We start from the raw sequence: 21479 nt of genomic DNA on the forward strand, positions 1-21479 counted from the left end.
GGTTTTCTCTCCACTCGGTAGGATTTCAGATACTTAGGCGAGCGTTAGGCTGCAGCTAAGCCCCCGAGTGGGAGGTCTGCTCTCCACTCGGTAGGATTTCAGATACTTAGGCGAGCACTGGGCTGCAGCTAAGCCCCCGAGTGGGAGGTTTTCTCTCCACTTGGTAGGACTTCAAATACTTAGGCGAGCACTGGGCTGCAGCTAAGCCCCCGAGTGGGAGGTTTGCTCTCCACTTGGTAGGATTTTGAATTGGTGGCGTAGCTCGGAAGGAGAGGGTAGTAGTCGACCTGCACCTCGTCCTCCTTGCTGAGCGCATGTTGTACTTGTGGCGTAGCTCGGAAGGAGAGGGTAGCAGTCTACCTGCGCCTCGTCCTCCTTGCTAAGCGCATGTTGTACTTGTGGAATAGCTCGGAAGGAGAGGGTAGCAGTCGACCTGCACCTCGTCCTCCTTGCGAAGCGCACGTTGTATTTGTACTTAGGCGAGCGCAATGTTGCAGCTAAGCCTCCGAGTGGAAGGCTGGCTTACCACTCGACATGATTTTGTTTATCTTAGGCGAGTACTTGGACTGCAGCTAAGCCTCCGAGTGGAAGGCTGGCTTACCACTCGGTAGGATTTTATTTATCTTAGGCGAGTACTTGGACTGCAGCTAAGCCTCCGAGTGGAAGGCTGGCTTACCACTCGGTAGGATTTTGTTTATCTTAGGTGAGTACTTGGACTGCAGCTAAGCCTCCGAGTGGAAGGCTGGCTTACCACTCGGTAGGATTTTGTTTATCTTAGGCGAAACGGATTTCGCAGCTAAGCCTTCGTGTGGGAGACTGGCTCACCACTCGGTTAGGATTTTTTTTACAGACTTGGGCGAATCGGATTCGCAGCCAACCCACCCACTGGGGGATTGTTTTGAGTGGACAAAAGAAATAACGATTACTAGGAAGATTATAAAGCTCTTGTCTTTGATAAATAAACTACAGAAGTACTTTTATTACAACTCGTCCGAGTGAATACTTTAGGTGTAAAAGGGGCGGAGAAGTTCCGCGTTCCAAGCTCGGGGCTCGTCGATCTGATGCTCGACATTGTAAAGACGGTATGCTCCATTATGGAGAACCTTGGTGACGATGAAGGGACCTTCCCAAGAAGGAGCAAGCTTGTGTGGTTTCTGCTGATCCACTCGGAGAACTAAATCTCCTTCCTGGAAGGCTCGACTCTTCACATTTTTGGCATGGAAGCGACGCAAGTCTTGTTGGTAAATCGTCGATCTGATCAGAGCCATCTCCCTCTCTTCCTCTAAAAGGTCGACTGCATCCTGCCGCACTTGTTCTGCTTCGGCTTCAGTGTAGAGCTCGACCCGGGGAGCATTGTGGAGAAGGTCACTCGGCAAGACTGCTTCAGCTCCGTAGACCAAGAAGAATGGAGTTCTCCCAGTCGACCGGTTGGGCGTGGTCCTTAACCCCCAAAGCACTGAGGGAAGTTCATCGACCCATGCACCAGCCGCATGCTTAAGATCACGCATCAAACGGGGTTTCAACCCTTTGAGAATCAAACCGTTGGCTCGTTCTGCTTGTACATTCGACTGTGGGTGAGCGACTGAAGCATAGTCGACTCGCGTGCCTTGGGATGTGCAGAAAGCTCTGAACTCTTCGGAGTCGAAGTTTGACCCGTTGTCAGTGATGATGCTATGCGGGACCCCATATCTGAATATCAATTCTCTGATGAAGCTGACAGCAGTACCAGCATCGAGGTTCTTGATGGGTTTAGCTTCGATCCACTTAGTGAATTTGTCGACTGCTACCAGCACATGGGTAAAACCGCTTCTGCCTGTTCTCAAAGGACCAACCATATCCAAACCCCACACTGCAAAGGGCCAGACGAGTGGTATAGTCTTCAAAGCTGACGCGGGCTTGTGTGACATATTGGAGTAAAATTGGCATCCCTCGCACTTGTCGACTATCTCCTTCGCCATTTCATTCGCTCTTGGCCAATAAAATCCGGCTCGGTATGCTTTGGCCACGATGGTCCGAGAGGACGCATGATGGCCACAGGTTCCCGAGTGGATGTCATCAAGGATTATTCGACCTTCCTCCGGCGTTATGCATTTCTGACCAACTCCAGTCGCACTTTCTCTGTACAACTGTCCCTTTATCACGGTAAAGGCTTTAGATCGGCGGACAATCTGTCGAGCCTCTTCTTCGTCCTTCGGGAGCTCTTTCCTCAAGATATACGCGATATATGGTACTGTCCAATCTGGAGTGATCACTAGAACTTCCATGATCAGGTCGACCACTGCTGGGACTTCAACCTTAGTCGGGTCCGTGACACTCTTAGGTTGCGGGGCTTCATCGGTAAAAGGATCTTCTACGACTGACGGAGTGTGGATATGCTCCAAAAACACATCACTGGGGATGTCTTCTCTCTTGGATCCTATCTTCGCCAGATCGTCAGCTGCTTGATTTTTCAGTCGGGGTATGTGGTGAAGCTCTAACCCTTCGAACTTCTTTTCAAGCTTCCTCACTGCATTGCAGTATCCAGTCATGGCTGGGCTTCTAACGTCCCACTCCTTCATCACTTGATTGACCACCAAATCTGAATCGCCATAGACATAAGGCGACGGACGCCGAGTGAAATGGCCATGCGTAATCCATACAAGAGTGCTTCATATTCTGCTTCATTGTTGGAGGAATCAAAGTGGATCTGGAGCACATATCTGAGCTTGTCTCCTCGGGGGGAAACCAAAACAACCCCAGCACCAGAACCATTTAACATCTTAGAGCCATCAAAGAACATGGTCCAATGTTCCGAGTGGACTTGAGTCGGCTGTTGTTGCTCAACCCACTCGGCAAGGAAATCTGCTATAGCCTGGGACTTAATGGCTTTCTTTGCCTCGAATTTGATATCAAGGGGAAGGAGTTCAATCGCCCATTTAGCCACTCAACCAGTTGCATCTCTGTTGTGCAGAATCTCTGACAATGGTGCGTCGCTGACGACTGTAATGTCATGATCAGAGAAATAATGAGCAACCTTCTTCATGGTCATGTAGATCCCATATACGAGCTTCTGATAATGAGGATATCTTTGCTTCGATGGGGTCAAAACTTCAGAGAGATAATACACTGGGCGCTGAACTTTGAAGGCTTTCCCTTCTTCTTCCCGCTCGATCGTAAGTACTGTACTAACGACTTGTCCTGTGGCTGCAATATAAAGCAACAGAGGCTCTTTGCTGATTGGAGCAGCAAGCACCGGCTGGGTGGAGAGCAGATTTTTTAACTCGGCAAACGCTGCATCAGCTTCTAGAGTCCACTCGAACTTGTCTGCCTTCTTCATCAGTCGGTAAAGGGGCAACGCCTTTTCACCGAGGCGAGAGATGAATCGACTTAACGCGGCCAAGCATCCAGTAAGCTTCTGGACGTCGTGCACACGCACAGGGCGTTTCATTCGGAGTATGGTGCCAACTTTTTCTGGGTTAGCATCGATTCCTTGTTCGGAAACGAGAAAACCGAGTAACTTTCCGACAGGTACTCCGAATGTGCACTTTGATGGATTGAGCTTGATATCATACCTCCTGAGATTGGCAAATGTTTCAGCTAAGTCAGTCAACAGGTCGGAACCCTTTCGCGACTTGACCACGATATCATCCATGTACGCTTCCACATTCCGACTGGTTTGAGTGAGTAAACACTTTTGAATCATTCTCATGAACGTGGCTCCGGCATTCTTGAGGCCGAATGGCATGGTGATATAGCAGAAGCACCCGAATGGAGTGATGAAAGATGTTTTGATTTCGTCGGGCCCATACAGACGGATCTGATGATACCCGGAATAAGCCTCTAGAAAAGACAATCTCTCGCACCCTGCGGTCGAGTCGACAGTTTGGTTGATGTGAGGGAGAGGAAAATGATCTTTTGGGCAGGCCCGATTGATATGTTTGAAATCAATGCACATACGAAGTGAATTGTCCTTTTTGGGAACCATGACGACATTGGCGAGCCACTCGGAGTGGTATATCTCTCGGATGAACTCTGCTGCAAGGAGTCGAGCCACCTCCTTGCCAATGGCTTTTTTCTTCTGAACGGCGGACCGTCGAAGATGTTCTTTAACAGGTTTTGCTTTTGAATCGACTCTAAGGCGATGCTCAGCCAGCCCCCTGGGAACACCCGGCATGTCAGCTGGCTTCCATGCAAAGATGTCCCAGTTCTCACGGAGGAACTGGATGAGCGCTTCTTCCTATTTAGAGTCGAGTGTTGTGGAAATATGGGTCGGAGCTGCATTGGGATCAGTCGGGTGGATATGAACTGGCTTCGTCTCACCGGACGACTGAAATGCTGACTCTGTGGTGGGCTTCTTGGCCTGCAGTAAATCACTCGGATCTGCATTCTTCTTGTATTCCTCCAGCTCTACCACTGTTATCTGGTCATCCGCAATCTTTGAGCCTTTCTGGAAACACTCTTCTGCTTTCTTCCGGCTGCCAGTGATGGTGATCACGCCTTTGGGGCCAGGCATCTTTAACTTGAGGTACACATAACATGGTCGAGCCATGAAGCGGGCGTAGGCTGGTCTTCCCAAAATAGCGTGGTAGGCGCTTCGGAAATCCACGACTTCAAATGTCAGCTTCTCTTTGCGAAAATGCTTCGAGTCGCCGAACACTACATCCAGAGCTATTTGGCCGAGTGACTCAGCCTTCTTTCCTGGGATGACTCCGTGAAAACTCATGTTGCTGGAACTGAGCCTGGACATCGGAATTCCCATTCCCTTGAGCGTCTCTGCATACAGTATATTCAACCCACTGCCGCCATCCATCAATACCTTCGTCAGTCGACTGCCTTCGACGACCGGGTCGACCACCAGCGCTTGCCTCCCAGGGGTGGCAATGTGAGTAGGATGGTTAGACTGGTCGAAAGTAATGGGAGTTTGCAACCATCTCAGATAGTTTGGTGTCGCCGGGGCGACCATATTGACCTCACGGTTGATCACTTTCAGTCGACTTTTGCTCTCTACATCAGCAAAAATCATCAGAGTGGAGTTGACATGAGGGTACTCTCCATCACTGTCCTCCTTGTCCTCAGCCTTGTCCGACTCCTTCTCTTTGTCTTTTGGTTGTTTCCCTTGAAACTGCTGGATTAAGAGCCGACACTGGCGAGTGGTATGCTTTGGGTAGATGAAGTTACCCTCTTCGTCTTTCTTCGTGTGGATATGACACGGTAGATCCATCACGTCATTACCTTCCTTATCTTTCACCTTCTTGGGGTTCCAAGATCCTTTGGGCTTCCCTTTGAATTTACCCTGAGTCACGGCCAGAGCCTCTCCAGGAGCAGCTGGCTCGGTCTTCCGCTTCTGCTTCCGACTGGAATTTCCTTTCTCCGACTGACTCGGCTTGTACTTGCCACTCCGGAGTCGGTCCTCTTCTTCGCCATTGGCGTACTTGGTGGCTATTTCCATCATCCGACTCAGGGTCATATCTCCAGTTCGACCAAACTTCAGGCTCAACTCTCTGTTCTTGACGCCATCCTTGAAGGCGCAGACCGCTTGGTGGTCTGACACATTCTCTACAGTATGATGCAAAGTGATCCATCTCTGGATGTAATCTCTTAGTGTTTCACTCGACTTTTGTACGCAAACTTGCAGCTCTGTCAATCCGGCCGGTCGCTTGCAAGTTCCCTCGAACGTCCTGACTAACACTCGGGAAAGATCTTCCCAAGTGTAAATGCTGCTAGGAGCTAACTGATTCAACCACGCCCTGGCTGAACCCTCTAGCATAAGTGGCAAATGCTTGATGGCCACCTCATCATTACCGCCACCAATCTGAACAGCCACCCGGTAGTCTTCAAGCCAAGTTTCAGGATTAGACTCTCCGGTGAACTTACTCACTCCAGTCGCCAACCTGAAGTTGGGGGGTATCACTGCGGCTTTGATGGCTCTGCTAAAGCATTCTGGACCTGAAATGTGGACTTGACTGCTTGTGGGCACATCTCTATCGTGGCCACCTCTATGAGCTCTGTTCCGGTCGACCAAACCTTGCACGATGATGGACCTCACGTCAAAGCCTGGCTCTCTGGGGTCGACTGGAGCCCTCCGCCCAACACTGAGCTGGCGTCTGTTATCTTGTTGCCGATGGGCGTTAGACCCACTTCTTGGGGGAGGAGTGGGCACTCGATGCCCGTCATCACGATCAAATCGATCATCGTAGTGGTCCTGCCGGCCTTCACGTCCCACTCGCCTCGGAGGCGACCTTGGGCTGTGAGCCGACTGAACAGTATTCGCAGTGACGGATCGACTGTGAATCCTGTTGCGCGACTGAGACACGGTTGAATTCTGATCTCTTGCCGCCCGAAGCAAATCTCTGATCTGCATCAAGCCTCTTCCAGCCTCCGACTGAGAGGGCTGAATTGACTCCGCTATGCGGGCTGCAGCTGCCAAATTCTGAATTGGGGTTCAATATACCTGAGTCGGTAGCGGAAAGAGCTGACGTCGGTTGGAGTTGGTCGCTCGTTGACACGCATGCTCGTCGAGTGCTCGCTGGAGGTTCTCCAGTCGAGTGCGTTCAGCCAGGTTGGCTAAACGCGCCTCTTCCAGGGCACGAGCCTCAGGAGTTTCTCCTGCAATGGGAGTATGCAGGGCATCCATGTTCCGGCGGCGAAGTTCTTCCCTCTGCTGAGAAGTGAGCGGCTCAAGCTGATACTCTTCATGGGCTTGAGCGGGGTCGCCCCCGTTGTCCATCCCATTGTCGCGGGGGAAACCGGGAGGACTACGAGGCCCGTTAACCATCAGGACCTCCACCGCTGGATCACTGCTATCGCACTCGGATGCAGTCTCTACGGAGCCAGTCGACAGGTCGAACAGGCCGTAGAGAGATTCGTCGGGCTCAATTGCCGCGACTTGGGTGGTGGCCGATTGGCGAGCCACTACGTGTCTCACCCATCGCTGGAGCCTTGACCGACCGGAGCGCTTGCACTGGCGGGAGACAGGGAGGGAGGACAAAGCAGGAGTCGACCGGTATGGGGTCGACGGCTGTCGCAGCAAGACGCCATGGGCACACGCCCGAAAGTGCGTCGCCCCGCGGACGGGGAGCGCGTCGATGTCGAGTGGTGCCTCCTGGAGCCAAGCGGAGTCGTCGGTGATGAAAGCGAGCGCACCGAGACGGATCTCGCGGCCCTTGACCAGAGCTCCGCCGGAAACCACGATGAAGGCGATCGGACAAATTGCAACTTCTCCAAAAAAGTCGCTAAGACACCTGCCCCACGGTGGGCGCCAACTGTCGTGGTTCTAAGTCTGACAGTAGAGTGGGGGTAGGTATGGAGAGGCAAGATCCTAGCTATGGAGTAGTTGTACACACGAGTGTTTAACGAGTTCAGGCCCTTCTCTGAGGAAGTAATAGCCCTACTTCTCGGAGCCCAGAGGCGGTCGACTGGTTTATGTGTTTAAGGATTACAGGGGTGCGAACATTTCTACCAGTGGAGGGGGGTGGCTTATATAGAGGACGCCAGGACCCCAGCCAACCCATGTAGCAGAGGATTAAAGTATATTAAGGCCGGGCGTTACTGGTAACGCCCTACATAAAGTGTCATCATGACCATTAAGACTACTTAATTACAGACCGTTTGGATACAGAGTAGATCCTGAACTCCTGATGGTCGAGTGAGTCTTCATGGTCGAGCGTCTTTAGGTTCGTCGAGTGTCTTCTAGCCGGTCGAGTGAAGTCTCTCTTGATCGACTGGAAGGTAGCTTCGTCTAAGGATGTCCTTGGGTATGGTATCCTAGATAGGTCCATGACCCTACCCTAGGTACATAACATCATCAGCCACCGCAGTTGAAATTCAGGGGGCCAAAGAGAATTGTAAAGGAAAGTTATGTAGCCTTTCGTAACTTGTTTTGTAGGTGTAGGATTATCGGGACTACTCTCCCTTCTTTTGCTTGCACTTGGTCCACTTCCATGAGTTGGCGGTGGGATTTCCCTAGGTTTGCTGCTCTTAATTAGTGCATCGACTCTCTCTTACTCACCTTAAAACTGAACAAGAACATTGACAGTCATCTTTTGACACAACCCACGCCCATGTTGGGAATCTTCAAAAGGTGTGCCTTTACTCTTGTGGGAATTTCATGTCGAACGAGGGATTCATGTATCCAGAACGTATCTCAAGAGCATCAAGCATTAGTTTCCTTTTTAAAATCAAAAAATCTAGGGATGCATATGGGATATGGCGTGGCAATATCTGGATACGTACGCTTTCTGAAGTATCCGTGCAATGTAGCCGACCGGCACCCCTCATATTCAGTCCAAATCTGGGGCGGATATGAGGAGGCCTAGGCGTGTCCGCCAAGCCGGACCATACGTGTCGGACCCACCTCATATTGCATCAAATTGACAAAGTCCACAAAATCCAACGTCTTCCTCCTACGCCCGTCCGCCATTTCCCGCGTCCAAACTATCGTCGTGTTCCACCCTTCCTCCCCATATACTACCCTAGATGTCATCGTCGGGTACCCCATCCCCAACCACCACCATGAATGTTGCCTCGGCGTGGTCCGTGGGGCTCCCGTCCATGGAGCTAAGCTGCAAATCGGAGAACGTCGCCCATAGGGACCGGTAGAGGAGGCAGTGCGAGAGGCAAAGTGGCTTCGCATGGAGTTCCGATCAAGGATGCCGCGGACCTTGAGGAGGATGTGTCCCTTCCGCCGTGCCCCCCTCCCCCCAACCGCGTCCATCCTACCGCTACCAAGGAAGGCATTGTCCGTCCCGCCCACAACCAACGACGATACGACGGTCGAATGGGCCATTCCGGACTGTTTTCCACCAACACACGCGATGCGGGACAACTTGTGTGACTCGCCGCAGCTCTAATGGGCGTGGACAAGCATGGATAGTGTGGTGTGATGTCGTTTGAACTACGCTGATATTTCCCCAAAGAGGAAGGGATGATGCAGCACAGCTACAGTAGGTATTTCCCTCAGTTATGAAACCAAGATATCAATACAGTAGGAGAACCAAGCAACACTATGTAAACGGTACTTGCACAAAAAGAACAAATACTTGCAACCCGACGCGTAAGAGAGATTGTCAATCCCTCCACGGTAAAAAGATAAATAGTTTTGTGATAGATTGGATAAATAGCTCTCGATAAAATGTGAAATAAAATAAGTAATAAAAAAGTGCGGCAAGGTATTTTTGGGTTTTTGGAATAATAGATCTGAAAATAAAAGCGAATAAAAAAAGATCTCAAAGCAAATATGATAAAGAATAGACCCGGGGGCGTAGATTTCACTAGCGACTTCTCTCGAGAAAATAGCACACGGTGGGTAAACAAACTACTGTTGGGCAATTGATAGAAGATCGAATAATTATGACAATATCCAGGCAATGATCATTATATAGGCATCACGTCCAAAATTTGTAGACTGACTCATGCCTGCATCTACTACTATTACTCCACACATCGACCGCTATCTAGCATGCATCTAGTGTATTAAGTTCATGAAGAAACAGAGTAATGCAATAAGAACGATGACATGATGTAGACGAGATATATGCATGTAGGAATAGCCCACATCTTATTATCCTTAATAGCAACGATACATGCGTGTCTTGCTGCCCCTTCTGTCACTGGGAAAGAACACCGCACGATCGAACCCATCACAAAGCACCTCTTGCCATGGCAAAAAAAATCGATCTAGTTGGCCTAACTAAACCAAAGATTCAAAGAAGAAAATACGAGGCTATAAGTAATCATGCATATAAGAGATCAAAGAAAACTCAAATAACTTTCATGGATATAGATGTGATCATAAATTCAAAGTTTATCGAATCCCAACAAACACAACGCAAAAAGAGTTATATCAAATAGATCTCCAAGAGACCATTGTATTGAGAATCTAAAAGAGAGAAGAAACCATCTAGCTACTACCTACGGACCCGTATGTCTATGATGAACTATTCACGCATCATCGGAGAGGCACCAATGAGGATGATAAACTCCTCTGTGATGGTTTCTAGATTGGATCTCGTAGTTCTGGAACTTACGGCGGCCGAAATTGTTTTTCATCAACTCCCCTAGGGTTTCTGGAATATTTGGGTATTTATAGAGCAAAGAGCGGTGTGGGAGGCTACCGAGGTGGGCACAACCCATCTGGGCGCGCCTAGGCCTCCAGGCGCGCCCTGGTGGGTTGTGCCCCCCTCGGGGCTCCCCTCTGGTACTTTTTAGCCCACTGGATGTCTTCTGGTCCAAAAAAATCTCCAAAAAGTTTCGCTGCATTTGGACTCCGTTTGGTACTGATATTCTGCGAAGTAAAAAACAAGCAAAAACAACAACTGGCACTGAACACTATGCCAATAGGTTAGTCCAAAAAATTGATATAAAGTTGCTATAAAATGATTGTAAAACATTCAGGATTGATAATATAACAACATGAAACAATAAAAAATTATATATATGTTGAAGACGTATCATGGTGAACAGCCAGCAAGGCGCTTGTGGAGATGTCTGAACGTGGACGGCTGTCATGGCACCCAGAGCGCTCACCATATAGCTCAATTCTTTCCGTGCCAATTGCAAATTCTTGCAGGTAGATTCCCTCACAATATGAGAGCTTCTAATTTTGTTTTTGTGCCCACGCGAATTCATCGAGGCTCATGTATACCGTATACTAATACACCCTTGCTGGCCCCCAACAAGCACCGTTGGAACGCAAGTTGGTTAGCTCAAATATCCCCCTCTCCTACTCTTCCTTGATGGTGGTTGTTGTTCTGCTGTGCTGATCCTATGCGGTCTTAGCACGTCGACTTCCCGACTGTTTAGCTACTACAACAAGTTTAGCCTGACTCCGGCAAGGATGGGCAATGACGACGACACGTATTTGGCTTGCTTCAGTGTTTATAGTCGTCGCTAGGTGGTCTACGGATCTGGATGTAATTTTTATTATTTCTGATGTTCGTTGTACTGTCATGACTGAAGATGAATAGATCAGAAGTTTTCTCGCAAAAAAGGGCATTTCTAACCGACCCCTTAAAAATAGTGTAGTATCCAGTGGAGTAAACCGTTAGTGGAGTATATTTACTCCACTAAGTTTTGGCCGGACCTAGCCGATCTCCTATAATTAACAGAGTAAATTTTTGTTTCTTCTAAACTTTGCAATTCTAGTATATATCAAACTACATATTAGCACACATGTAGAAACTAAACATAAATTTGAATGTTCAAGCAAATCGCGAATATAGTTTACAAACCGAATGCAAACGCGCTGAATGTTCCAAATGTAGCAAATATCAAGTGATAGAACAACTAGGACTCGCTAAGACGTTGTGAATGATGTTCAACAAGATCTTGTTGGAGCTCAGTGTGAACTTGTCGGTTCTCGATCTTGCGATGCTCCTCAAGTATATGTTAGGATCATGTTCGTATCATACTCTGGCTCAATCTGAGTCCCATTGGTGATGTACAGAAAGTTCTTAGACATATCCCTCTCGTCTTCCAAGATCATGCTATGCAATATGATGCAACAAGTCATGATCCGCCACAGAACCTTGGAGCTCTAGTACTCGGCAGGGCCACAGACAATTACAAAGTGTTTCTGAGGCACACCGAAGGCTCTCTCAACATCTTTCCTAGCAGCTTCTTGACATTGGGCAAAGTGAATGTTTTCTTTGCGTTTTGGACGCAAAATTGTGTTTGACCAAGGTGGCTTGTGTGCATCCAAAAGCGTTGGCAAAAGTACTTCTCCGGATAGGTTGGCTTTGGATCAAAGTAATCTCTCATGATCTTGGCGTGGCCTCCGCTCTTTCACGGTTGATGTGTATGCAGCCAAACCGATCCTTTCTTAGGCCGTCGAACATCATCGGCGTCTTCTTCCTCTTCAGATGACAAGGAGTCCTCCAAGATCATCTCCCTCAACCTCTTCATCTACATTTCAAATGGCTAGGTTCAATCCAAACGGCTCGATTCAAAATAAACGAACAAAAAACTCACCTAGGAAATTCGTCGAACACTTGCGGTGCGGTAGTGGTGCACCGACTGACCGGTGTCGTTTAGACCAAACCGGCGTGCAGCGACGCGTGCGAATGACATGCAGTGGTGTGCAAGCAAGGTGAGAAGTGGCGGGCGACAGAAAATGGAGAAGTTCCGAAGCAATCCGATGAATCGGCTATGGCGGCGGCGGCTGCGTTTCACCTTGATTCCGACAACGGCGACGGGGGACGAATAGGCTCGACGCCAGGCAGAAAGGCGACAAGGGCCAAGGAAGGAAACGAGGTAGCGGCGGGGCCGACGGGCGGTTGCCGGGAGGCGCGCCGATGAAGAGGCGTGAGCGGGGGGCGACGTAAGGGAGAGGCGCAGCTTTTACCCAGAGCCTCAGCGACCAAGTATATTTAGGGAGAAGGTTGACGCCGGAGTGCGGTGGATTGGAGATCTGTTAGTTGCACGTTAGAGGAGTAAACTGACTTTCTACTTCTCTAACGCCGGACAGGGAATCGGTTAGAAATGCCTTAACTACACTTAGTTCATTATCCATGAATCTAAAATTTACAGTAAAGCAGTCATGTCTGCTAGTTCGTTAGTTGTTTCTTATTCTGATAAATAACCCATCGCTCCAGATTTCATTAGCAAAATCAACAAAGTTCAGTTCGTGGGTTGAGAAAATGTATTGTGAATTAGTCATTAACTGAGTGAAACGTAAAAATTTCACTAGGAAGTTATCGGCTGGCAAAATATAGTCAAGATGAAGCTAAGATTAGACTCTCAGAAATAAATAGTTTTGTGGGGCATTCAATTTGTTTTTCTCACCCTTTTTTGGAGGAGGTTTTTTTTGCGGGAACTTCAGAGAGTTTTTTTGGAGGAGTTGAGCCCTTGACATAAACAAATTGCCCAAAGTATACTGATCCTAACCTCACCTTCCATGATGGACCCATCTTCACCTAATCTTTAGTTCTTTCTGCATTATTGCACGCCTAACTTAGTCTTCACCTAATATGCACTGCAGTAGGTCGATCTCTTTTTGGTCAGCATTGAGACTCAATTAACAGTACCATGGCAGAATCACCGCTTCTTCCTGTAATACGAGGCGTGGCCAGCAAGGTGGCAGGCGCCCTCGTCCAAACCGGCACCCGCATGTGCGGTGTTGATGATGACCGCTACAAGTTGGAGCGCCAGCTGCTAGCCGTCCAGTGCAAGCTGACCGGTGCCAAGGTGAAGAGCGAAACCAACCAGTATGTCAAGAGGTGGATGAAGGACTTCAGGACCGTCACCTATGAGGCCGACGACGTCCTCGACGACTTCCAGTATGAGGCGCTGCACTGCCAAGCCCAGATCGGCGTGTCCAGGACACACAAGGTACTCAGCCACTTCACGTCACACAGCCCGCTACTCTTCCGTCTTACTATGAGCAGGAAGCTGAGAAACGTCCTCGAGAAGATCAATGAACTTGTCACAGAGATGAACACTTTTGGCCTGCTGAACAGTGTGGAGCCGCCGCAGGTTCTTTGCCAGCAGACACACTCAGCGCTGGATGAATATGCGAAGATCTTTGGAAGGGATGATGACAAGGAGGTGGTGGTGAAACTTTTGCTCGACAAGCAAGATAATCAGAAGTTGCAGGTGCTGCCAATCTTTGGGATGGGAGCTTTGGGCAAGACGACTCTTGCCAAGATGGTGTACAACGACCACAGGGTCCAGCACCATTTTCATTTGAGCATGTGGCGCTGTGTCTCTGAAAACTTTGGAGCCACTACTCTTGTGAGATCAGTCATTGAATTGGCTACCAAGGTAACATGCAACTTGCCAGACAACCTCGAGATATTGCGGGGGCGACTTCAGGAAGTCATTGGGCAGAAAAGGTATCTCCTTGTTCTTGATGACATATGGAATGAAGAGGAGAGGAAGTGGGAAGACGATCTGAAGCCACTGCTCTGTTCTGTTGGTGGGCCAGGAAGTGTTGTAGTTGTCACATGTCGAAACCAGCAAGTGGCGTCCATAATGGGCACGCTAGGACCTCATAAGCTAGCATGTCTAAGCGAAGAGGATTCATGGGAACTGTTCTCGAAGAAATCTTTTAGTAATGGTGTAGAGGAGCGAGCAGAGTTGGTCGCCATTGTCAAACATATTGTCAAGAAATGCAGGGGGCTCCCTCTTGCTCTGAAGACGATGGGTGGCCTGATGAGTTCCAAACAACTAGTGCAGGAATGGGAGGCCATAGAAGAAAGCAGTTTTGGGGATAGTTTAAGAGGCAAAGATGAGATCCTATCCATACTGAAATTGAGCTACCGACACTTGACATCCGAAATGAAGCAATGTTTTGCCTTCTGTCCGCTCTTTCACAAGGACTTTGAGATGGAAAAGGACATATTGATCTAGCTATGGATAGCAAATGGTTTTATTCAAGAAGAAGGCACAGTGGATTTGACACAGAAGGGAGAATCCATTTTCTGTGATTTGGTTTGGAGATCCTTCCTCCAAGATGTGAAGACAAAGAAACTTTATTCCATTGGCACAAGATATGAGGCAGTTGGATGTAAAATGCATGATTTAATGCATGACCTAGCGAAAGATGTCACGGACGAATGTGCGACTATAGAAGAGCTGGTTCAGCAAAAGGCAATGATAAAAGATGTTCGTCACATGACAACTGTATATGTATGGTCTGAACAGGAGCATAATAGTAGTGTGTTGAAAGACACCGTCTCTCTCTGCACTTTCTTTGAGCCATTAATACTACCCAAGAATCTTAAGGAGTCAGGACTGGAATCGTTAAGAGTCTTGTGTTGCTACAATCCTTCTATTATCCATAATCACGTCATAAATGGAAAACATTTGAGGTATCTGGATCTTTCCATGTCTGGCATTATTAGATTGCCGAATTCAATATATTTGTTGTATAACTTGCAATCTTTGAGGCTCAATGGTTGCAGCCTTCTGCAACAGTTACCAGGAGGCATGAGTACTATGAGGAAGCTTATCCATCTTTATCTTTTTAATTGTAGTAGTTTGGAACGGATGCCTCCAAATATTGGACTACTGCACGACCTTCATACCCTAACAAATTTTGTTCTCGATATTGAAGTTGGATGTGGAATTGAGCAGCTCAAAGATCTGAGGCACCTTTCAAATAGGTTAGAACTATACAATTTGGGAAAAATAAAGAGTGAAAACAATGTTAAAGAAGTCAATATCCACCAGAAGCAGAATATAAGTGAATTGTTGATGCATTGGGGACGTGGGAAATATGACATGCTTGAAGATGAGGCTTGTAATGATGAAGAAGTGATGCAGTCTCTTATACCTCACAGTAAGCTTGAAATTTTGGGGGTGCATGGATATGGTGGCCTAGAAATATCGCAATGGATGAGAGAGCCTGAGATGTTCCGCTGCCTGAGAAAGCTTGATATGTCCAACTGCCCAAGCTGCAAGAGTATACCTATTGTATGGCTGTCAGACTCTCTTGAGTATTTGTTGCTACACGACATGTGTAACCTGACTATATTATGTAATAGTCTTGAGGTGGAAGGTGTAGGATACATCACCCCTGTTCGGATTTTCTCGAAGTTAACGGAAATGACTTTAAATAAGTTACCCAACTTGGAGATATGGGTAGAGAACAGTGTAAGAGAGACGGATAGGTTGATAATGTTCCCAATGCTCAAAGTGTTAAAAATGAAGGATTGCCCCAAACTTGCAAGTGTTCCGGAAAGCACCGTCCTAAAAGATCTGAACATAGAAAATTGTTGTAGTCTTCCAATGAGTTCACTTGCACATCTAAAATCATTGTGTGACCTCCGATGCGATGGAAAAGGTATCGTGTGTACAAATATGCCTTTGGCTCTTGGCCATCTCTTGTCGGTTTAACTGTTCTCTCGCTCGCGAACATGATGATGGTGCCTCTAGAGGACCAGCAAACCCAGAGACACATGTGGAAACCCTTCGGTTTTTGAAGCTTCATGGTCCCAACTGCTTCTTACCAACACCAGGATTGTCAAAATCGCAACTTGGCCTTTAGGAATGCTTTTCTTTTGTGAAAGAATTGTGGCTTAATCAGTGTGATGATCTTGCCCGCTGGCCAACAGAGGAGCTCCAGAGCTTGCAACGCCTCCGTTGTCTGCATATTTGGTCTTGTGCCAACCTGGAGGGGAGGGGTTCAACGTCTGACGAGACTTTGCAACTGTCTCATCTGAAGAAGTTCGATATTCGCAATTGTCGCACTTTATTCGAGATTCCCAAGTTGCCTGCATCCCTGGAGGAATTGCAGATTACCCAGTGCAAGAACCTGATGGCCCTGCCTTCAAACCTTGGAAATCTAGCAAAGCCGAGGGTTCTCTATGCGGATTGTTGTTGTGGCCTTACAGAATTACCTGGTGTGATGAATGGGTTCACTTCTCTCGAGCGATTGCAAATTCACAGGGTGGAGGAATTCCAGCAGGTTCAATTCAGTGGCTCCCAGCCATCAAATCCTTCATAATAATGGGCTGCCCAGAGTTGCAAAGACGCTGCAGAGAAGGCGGGGAGTATTTCCACTTGGTCTCCTCTATCCCGGGTAAATTCATTCCATCACCAGAACCCCAGCACGAAGAAACCGAATCGAGCATGAAGAAGTTTCTGAAGAGGCTCCTCCCTTCGTGTGCTGATGGCTTACTGTAACTTAACTCTAATTCAGCCAATCAAGTGCGTATGCCCGCCTGTGCCCCACCCCTGTTCCATTACCTCTGTCCACTGCTAACCTGGATTTCTCGGGTGCAGCATGTTCTTCTGCATGTTCGAGTTAGGATCCTAGATGAAAATCCACCTTCACCTTTGGTGACTTTGAGATTTTTGGGTTGGGTCACATGGACTCCAGTTGTCACATTTGTTCTCCAGAGTTCACATTTGGGCCATTCCCAGCACGTTGACCTTATCTCATCGGTCACTGTAATTAGCACAGAGGTGGACTTCCAATCCAATGCAATTATAATAATTCGTACAATTGCCTTGTGTTAAGTTGTCAACTCTGCATATGCAACTCATGGAGATCTTATTAGTAGCTACTCGAACTATTAGCTGGTGATTCAGCTGGAGATATTAAGCATCTACCATTCTGGTGGTCGGCTTGCGAGTGTGACATTGCCCTGTGTCCCATGAGGAATTGGCGATTTTAGGTTGCGAAAAGGTTTTGTGGCGTGTCTTTCGAACCTGAGAAAATTGGGCAAGCTAAGGATGCTCTGACAGCGCCGCATGATGGACTGAATGGCCTCACTTCTCTTCAGCAATAGGTAAACTTCCAGTCAGTCATGTACTCATATCATCATATGCCATCTACTACTACTACCTGTGCAACTGCATTATGTCACCATCAGTCTGTATGAGTTCATTCGCTACATCCAGGGACCCCTTGTTCCTTTTCAAACATTGCATTTGTCTCTGTGCTCCCACCACCAGGGCATTTGTGGGTGCATCTAGGGGATTTTTTATTTTTATTTTCCCTCCCCCAGGCATAGCTTGGGTTTGTATGACTTTGCTATTTGCCTTCGTGTTTCTTTCTGTGTGTGAGTTGATGTTGGTTGTGTGCATCCTAATTATGCAGAGGTCGGGTGTGTATTCATCATGTTTGTATCACTTGATGCTTCATTTCACCCTTTGTCGAAAAAATGACCCTTGTTGTCATTGTCTTTGATCTTCAGCAAGCCAATAGTGGTAGAATGGAGAGTCATGAAACTTTTGTTTATTTCTTGTCCTTGTGCAGTTAGAGCATCTCCAATGACATGTGTATATTTGGATGTCTATATATCCATATAGACAATGGTTTAAAAATATTTCTTCGTATACCCGTCCAGTTTTACAGCAGAACGTCTATATACAGAACGTCTCTAGTCTCTTATACCTCACAGTAAGCTTGAAATTTTGGGGGTGCATGGATATGGTGGCCTAGAAATATCGCAATGGATGAGAGAGCCTGAGATGTTCCGCTGCCTGAGAAAGCTTGATATGTCCAACTGCCCAAGCTGCAAGAGTATGCCTATTGTATGGACGTCAAACTCTCTTGAGTATTTGTTGCTACACGACATGTGTAACTTGACCACATTATGTAATAGTCTTGAGGTGGAAGGTGCAGGATACATCACCCATGTTCGGATTTTCCCAAAGTTAACGGAAATGACTTTAAATAAGTTACCCAACTTGGAGATATGGGTAGAGAACAGTGTAAGAGAGCCGAATAGGTTGGTAATGTTGCCAATGCTCAAAGTGTTAAAAATGAAGGATTGCCTGAAACTTGCAAGTGTTCCGGAAAGCACCGTCCTGAAAGATCTGAACATAGAAAACTGTTGCAGTCTTCCAATGAGTTCACTTGCACATCTAAAATCATTGTGTGACCTCCAATGCGATCGAAAAGGTATCATGTGTACAAATATGCCTTTGGGCCCTTGGCCATCTCTTGTCAGTTTAACTATTCTCTCGCTCGCAAACATGATGATGGTGCCTCTAGAGGACCACCAAACCCGGAGACATGCGGAAACCCTTCGGTTTTTGAAGCATCATGGTCCCAATTGCTTCTTAACAACACCAGGATTGTCAAAATCGCAACTTGGCCTTTGGAAATGCTTTTCTTTTGTGAAAGAATTGTGGCTTAATCAGTGTGATGATCTTGCCCGCTGGCCAACAAAGGAGCTCCAGAGCTTGCAACGCCTCCGTTGTCTGCATATTTGGTCTTGTGCCAACCTGGAGGGGAGGGGTTCATCATCTGACGAGACTTTGCCACTGTCTCATCTAGAGAAGTTCGATATTCGCAATTGTCGCACTTTATTCGAGATTCCCAAGTTGCCTGCATCCTTGGAGGAATTGCAGATTACCTAGTGCAAGAACCTGGTGGCGCTGCCTTCAAACCTTGGAGATCTAGCCAAGCTGAGGGTTCTCTATGCGGATCGCTGTTGTGGCCTTACAGAATTACCTGGTGTGATGAATGGCTTCACTTCCCTCGAGCGATTGCAAATTCACGGGGTGGAGGAATTCCAGCAGGTTCCCATTCAGTGGCTCCCAGCCATCAAATCCTTCATAATAACGGGCTGCCCAGAGTATCAAAGACGCTGCAGAGAAGGCGGGGAGTATTTCCACTTGGTCTCCTCTATCCCGGGTAAATTCATTCCATCACCAGAACCCCAACACGAAGAAACTGAATCGAGCATGAAGAAGTTTCTGAAGAGGCTCCTCCCTTCGTGTGCTGATGGCTCACTGTAACTTAACTCTGATTCAGCCACTCAGGTGCGTATGCTCGCCTGTGCCCCACCCCTTTTCCACTACCTCTTTCCACTACTAACCTGGATTTCTTGAGTGAAGCATGTTCTTTTGCATGTTCGAGTTAGGATCCTAGATGAAAATCCACCTTCACCTTTGCTGACTTTGAGATTTTTGGGTTGGGTCACATGGACTCGAGTTGTCACATTTGTTCTCCAGAGTTCACATTTGGGCCATTCCCAGCACGTTGACCTTATCTCATCGGTCACTGTAATTAGCACAGAGGTGAACTTCCAATCCAATGCAATTATAGTAATTCGTACAATTGCCTTGTGTTAAGTTGTCAACTCTGCAGATGGAACTCATGGAGATCTTATTAGTAGCTACTCGAACTGTTAGCTGGTGATTCAGCTAGAGATATTAAGCATCTACCATTCTGGTGGTCGACTTGCGAGTCTGACGTTGCCCTGTGTCCCATGAGGAATTGGCGATTTCAGGTTGCAAAAAGGTTTTGTGGCGTGTCTTTCGAACCTGAGAAAATTGGGCAAGCTAAGGATGCTCTGACAGCACCGCATGATGGACTGAATGGCCTCACTTCTCTTCAGCAATAGGTAAACTTCCAGTCAGTCATGTACTCATATCATCATATGCCATCTACTGCTACTACCTGTGCAGCTGCATTATGTCACCACCAGTCCGTATGAGTTCATTCGCTACATCCAGGGACCCCTTGTTCCTTTTCAAACATTGCATTTGTCTCTATGCTCCCACCACCAGGGCATTTGGGGGTGCATCTAGGGGATTTTTTATTTTTATTTTCCCTCCCCCAGGCATAGCTTGGGTTTGTATGACTTTGCTATTTGCCTTCGTGTTTCTTTCTGTGTGTGAGTTGATGTTGGTTGTGTGCATCTTAATTATTCAGAGGTCGGGTGTGTATTCATCATGTTTGTATCACTTGATGCTTCATTTCACCCTTTGTTGAAAAAATGACCCTTGTTGTCATTGTCTTTGATCTTCAGCAAGCCAATAGTGGTAGAATGGAGAGTCCTGAAACTTTTGTTTATTTCTTGTCCTTGTGCAGTTAGAGCATCTCCAATGACATGTGTATATTTGGATGTCTATATATCCATATAGACAATGGTTTAAAAAGATTTCTTTGTATACACGTCCAATTTTACAACAGAACATCTATATACAGAACGTCTATAGTCTCTTATACCTCACAGTAAGCTCGAAATTTTGGGGGTGCATGGATATGGTGGCCTAGAAATATCACAATGGATGAGAGAGCCTGAGATGTTCCGCTGCCTGAGAAAGCTTGATATGTCAAATTGCCCAAGCTGCAAGAGTATGCCTATTGTATGGTTGTCAGACTCTCTTGAGTATTTGTTCCTACATGACATGTGTAACCTGACCACATTATGTAATAGTCTTGAGGTGGAAGGTGCAGGATACATCACCCCTGTTCAGAGTTTCCCGAAATTAACGAAAATGACTTTAAATAAGTTACCCAACTTGGAGATATGGGTAGAGAACAATGTAAGAGAGCTGGATAGGTTGGTAATGTTCCCAATGCTCAAAGTGTTAAAAATGAAGGATTGCCCGAAACTTGCAAGTGTTCCGGAAAGCACCGTCCTGAAAGATCTGAACATAGAAAACTGTTGCAGTCTTCCAATGAGTTCACTTGCACATCTAAAATCATTGTGTGACCTCCAATGCGATGGAAAAGGTATCATGTGTACAGATATGCCTTTGGGCTCTTGGCCATCTCTTGTCAGTTTAACTGTTCTCTCGCTCGCGAACATGATGATGGTGCCTCTAGAGGACCAGCAAAACCGGAGACATGCGGAAACCCTTTGGTTTTTGAAGCTTCATGGTCCCAACTGCTTCTTAACAACACCAGGATTGTCAAAATCGCAACTGGGCCTTTGGGAATGCTTTTCTTTTGTGGAAGAATTGTGGCTTAATCAGTGCGATGATCTTGCCCGCTGACCAACAGAGGAGCTCCAGAGCTTGCAATGCCTCCGCTCTCTGCATATTTGGTCTTGTGCCAACCTGGAGGGGAGGGGTTCATCGTCTGACAAGTCTTTGCCACTGTCTCATCTGGAGAAGTTCGATATTCGCAATTATCGCACTTTATTCAAGATTCCCAAGTTGCCTGCATCCCTGGAGGAATTGCAGATTACCCAGTGCAAGAACCTGATGGCGCTGCCTTCAAACCTTGGAGATCTAGCCAAGCTGTGGGTTCTCTATGCGGATCGCTGTTGTGGCCTTACAGAATTACCTGGTGTGATGAATGGCTTCACTTCCCT

General features: G+C 47.3%; 1 protein-coding gene across 1 annotated transcript; it reads left to right on the top strand.

Annotated features, from left to right (window-relative positions):
* The first annotated feature begins 13083 nt into the window (after positions 1-13083).
* LOC119305913 (disease resistance protein RGA2-like) lies at positions 13084-14724 on the top strand. The gene has a single exon (XM_037582306.1). It carries the CDS (start codon positions 13084-13086, stop codon positions 14323-14325), a length of 1242 nt encoding a protein of 413 aa, XP_037438203.1. The 3' UTR covers positions 14326-14724.
* The last annotated feature ends 6755 nt before the right edge of the window (positions 14725-21479 follow it).

Source organism: Triticum dicoccoides, chromosome 5B (assembly GCF_002162155.2).
Source record: "Triticum dicoccoides isolate Atlit2015 ecotype Zavitan chromosome 5B, WEW_v2.0, whole genome shotgun sequence".
Lineage (NCBI taxonomy): Eukaryota > Viridiplantae > Streptophyta > Magnoliopsida > Poales > Poaceae > Triticum > Triticum dicoccoides.